Below are 4,296 nucleotides of genomic sequence, written 5' to 3' on the forward strand. Positions count from 1 at the left end.
CTCAGTCAGTCTAACTGGACATAAGGCTGAGAATAAGGACATAGGCTTACTAAGAACACCAGCGTGTCCAAGACACGTGCCCTCACGATCAGAGTTTGCCTCACACGCCTAAAGGACCTTTCTCGGTCAGCAGCCAATTTCCAAGAGCACGTGGGCTACCAAATGCACTAGAGTGTCCAGGCACCGTGAACACCCTTTTGTTCACTACTGCACCTCTGCAGTAACCAGAACCTCAACAAACTTGTCTCTCTGCAGATGGAGAGGTCCCTAGCCGTGGACAACGTGACCAGAGTCCAGGAGTTTGTCCTGCTGGGCTTGTCCACGAGGCCAGAAGTAAGGGACGTCCTGTTTGCCATCTTCCTGACCCTCTACCTGCTGACCCTCCTGGAGAACTCGCTCACCGTCCTCCTCGTCTGCAGGCACAGTGAGCTCCACAAGCCCATGTACTTCTTCCTGGGCAACCTGAGCTGCCTGGAGATGTGCTACGTGTCGGTGACCACGCCCAGCCTGCTTGCGGGGCTGCGGACTGGACCCTGCCGCGTGCCCTTCACAGCCTGCATGACCCAGCTCTTCCTCTTCATCTCCCTCATCTGCACAGAGTGCTCCCTCCTGGCGTCCATGGCCTACGACCGCTACGTGGCCGTCTGCCGCCCACTCCACTACCCGCTGCTCATGAGGCCCCAGGTCTGCCTGGGCTTGGCCGTGGCTTCATGGCTTGGTGGGCTGCTGGTCTCGGTGATCAAAACAGCATGCATCGCCAGCCTGTCCTACTGTGGCCCCAACGTCCTCAACCACTTCTTCTGTGACGTCTCCCCTCTGCTCAGCCTGTCCTGCACCCACGTGGCCCTGACGGAGCTGGTGGACTTCATCTCCGCCATCGTCATCCTCTGCGGGACCCTGCTGGTGGCCTTGGCCTCCTACTCAGCCATTGGGGTGAGCGTGCTCCGCATGCCCTCAGCTGCCGCCCGGCGCAAGGCCTTCTCCACCTGCGCCTCCCACCTGGTTGTGGTGGGCATCTTCTACTCGGCAGCCCTCTTCATCTACTGCCGCCCCAGCTGCATCAGATCCATGGACCTCAACAAGGTGCTGTCCGTCATCTACACGGTGGCCACGCCCGTGTGCAATCCTGTCATCTACTGCCTGCGGAACAGGGAGGTCCACGTGGCGCTGCGGAGAACCCTCCACTGGTCCTGATGCTGGTCTCTGAAAGTCAGACCCCTCATGTGCTTATTTAAAAATCTTTATGGTCCCAGGGGAAGGTATAGCTCAGTGGTAGAGAGCTTGCCTAGCATGCACAAGGTCCTGGGTTCAATCCCTAGCACTCCTATTAAGAATAAACAAGTTTAAAAAAAAAAGTACCCCCCCTCAAAATTTTATGGTTCCAAACACCATCATATTGAAGGCAAATGAGACACTGGAGAAACAGACCTCCCACCTACTAGACACGCATTTAAATCAATCAGTAGCAAAAGCCGAATTACCCTTGAGAAACGTGAGCGATCTGCATGAGAAAGCAAGCGATCAAAGGTGAGTCACAGCCCACTGGCACCTCACGTGGCGAGATCCTCAACTTCACCAGGAAACCGAGAAATGCAAACAATCATTTTACTCCTAGAAGATGGACAAGTAGTTTTCAAATGTTTCTCTGTGTCCCGACAAGTACAGAGAGATAATACGTACAATGATATTCATTGCATCTTTGTAATAAAAAAATCAGAAATAACCTACGTGTCCATCAAAAGTGAATGGACAAAATACATCCTATTAACGTTCATCCGAGACAAACACTGGGCTGCGAAGTGAAGTAGGTTTTTAATGTCTGGCATGGAAATATGGTCACAACATACGTGTTAAATAAAAATCATGACAAACTATGGATTTCTTTGCTTATTGACTTTTAAAGAAGTTTTATGTAGAGTTTTATGTGTTTTGGGTTTTTTGCTTTAAAATTTAAGTTTTATATAAAATTCATTTATCTTACAATTCAATTCAGCGATGAATGCTGATATAATTTCAGACTAACAGGAAAGCCGTGAGCGCATTTAAAACTATGATGTATCTTGTGCACTGTCACAAATTGTGTTTTCCTTCATTTGCTTAGCCTTTCTCCTTTTCTCTGTCACAATTTTATTATTTTTTTCAAAATTATTTGAGAGTATTAGAGACACTGTGCCCCTTACTGACACATACTTTAGTGAGTTTTATCCTAAGAACAAGATTTTACAGTTTGGAACAGAGGAAGGGAACTGACAAACTTCTACCCCATCCCTCTCTGAAAAGCAACTCCATTAACTAGAGCTCAGTACTTGTTCTCAGCTCTTTTATGTAAAATTTATGCACAATGAAATGCACAGACCTTAAATGTTCAGTCTGAAGAATGTGTATGCTCCCAGGCCTATCCATATACAGGGCATTTATTTTATCCCAGAAAGTTCCCTCTTGCCCCTCGTCAGTTCTGCCAGAACTGACTTAATAACTTTTCTATTTTTTTTTTTACCATAGATTAGTTCTTACCTGTTCTGAAACTTTCTATAAGTGGAATTCAGAGTACGCACTCATTTGTGCATGACTTATTTGGATCAACATAAGACATTCATATTTTTTAGTCTCTCAGTAGTTTGTCCCTTTTTCATTGCTAAGTATTCTGATGTATGATGCATTACGTTTGTTAACTCATTCACCTGTTGATAAACATTTGGGTTGTAGCTTTTGGCAACTGTGAACAAAGCTGCCATGATCATTCGTCTACAAGTCTTTTGTGGTCATGTCATTTCCCTTGGATAAATAAAAGTAGAATTATTGGGTCAATGGGTAGGCGTACATTTAACATTATCAGAAACTACAAAACGTACTTTTAAATACAGTCATTCCTCCATATCTGTGGGTTCCACACCCAGAGGCCTGACTGTAAGGGACTTGAACCTCCTTGGATTTTGGTATCTGTGGGGAGTCCTGGAACCAATTGCCCGCAAACACCAAGGGATGACAGTATCCGCCCAGCCTCATATCCTCATCAGTTCACGCGATCCTGTGTAATCAGTCCTTTTACTAACAGTTTCATGAAGTCAGAGTTTTCATTAGACGTCTTACATCTTTTACCCAGCTCAGCAGCATGGTTTATAAGAAACGTGTACTTGTCAAAAAGTCCCTTTTATGGGTCTTTTTGAAGGCGAAGCAGTTTTGCAAAGCACCAGCTTACCTGTCTATGAATGACAAGAGATTTTAAAAGGCAAGGTAAAAACCCTGATTATACTGTTTTGGCAAGCTTCGATAAGGTGCTGAGACTGGAGCGTTCCAAGAGAACCATCAGAATCGTGACTGACCGCATTATACCAGGACACATCCAAATATCAAACACTCTCTATCATTCCTAGAATACCTATATTAATAACACTTATCCATACTGTATAATCTGAGGCGGCCTATCACTCAGTCGACAACGTCTCCCATGCAACTCAGCGCACCAAGCATCCCTAGTCACTTGAATGCTTCTCGCTGCGATGCCTCAGGGACCCTCTGAAGCACCCCAAGGTTAACTGCAGTCAAAAGAACTTTAATTAGATTTTGATAGGAAGTTTGTGAAAAGTATCACAAAGTTTCACACAATCTGTTACCAGAAGCATTGTTTTGTACTGCAGTACAGTCAGTTTACAATGTGTGTCAATCTCTAGTGTACAACGTATTTCAGTCATACATATATGTATATATATTCCTTTTCATATTCTTTTTCTTTTGAAGCTTCTTTTTTTTACAGGGAGGCACTGGATATTGAATCCAGGACCTCGTGCATGCTAAGCCCAGGCTCTCCCACTGAGCTACACCCTCCCCCCTCATATTCTTTTTCATCATAGGTTCCTATAAGGTATTGAAATAGTTCCCTGTGCTGTACAGTAGAACTTTATTCATCTATTTTATATATCATAGTTCGTATCTGTTAATCCCAAACTCCCAATTTATCCCTTCCCACCCTCTTTACACCTGGTAACTGTAAATTTCTTCTCTATGTCTGTGAGTCTGTGTCTGTTTTGTAAATAAGTTCAATGGTGTCATTTTGTTAGATTCCACATATTAGTGATATCATATGGTATTTTTCTTTCTCTCTCTGGTTTACTTCACTTAGTATGATGATCTCCAGGCCCACCTATGTTGCTGCAAATGGCATTATTTTATTCTTTTTTATGGCTGAATAGTATTCCACGTGTAAATATATACCACAACTCCTTTATCTGTTGATGGACAGTTAGGTTGCTTCCATGTCTTGGCTATTGTAAATAGTGCTGCTATAAACACTGGGGT

At 44.4% G+C, this 4,296-nt stretch overlaps 1 protein-coding gene across 1 annotated transcript; it reads left to right on the top strand.

Annotated features, from left to right (window-relative positions):
- Window positions 1–255: 255 nt before the first annotated feature.
- LOC140698326 (olfactory receptor 6Z7-like) lies at window positions 256–1,194 on the top strand. The gene has a single exon (XM_072968417.1). The coding sequence runs from the start codon at window positions 256–258 to the stop codon at window positions 1,192–1,194; it is 939 nt and encodes a 312-aa protein (XP_072824518.1).
- Window positions 1,195–4,296: the final 3,102 nt, after the last annotated feature.

This window comes from Vicugna pacos, chromosome 9 (assembly GCF_048564905.1).
Source record: "Vicugna pacos chromosome 9, VicPac4, whole genome shotgun sequence".
NCBI classification, from domain to species: Eukaryota; Metazoa; Chordata; class Mammalia; order Artiodactyla; family Camelidae; genus Vicugna; species Vicugna pacos.

Excerpts from the sequence above, each read along its gene's own strand:
- LOC140698326 (XM_072968417.1), top strand. The coding sequence starts at position 256 with ATGGAGAGGTCCCTAGCCGTGGACAACGTGACCAGAGTCCAGGAGTTT.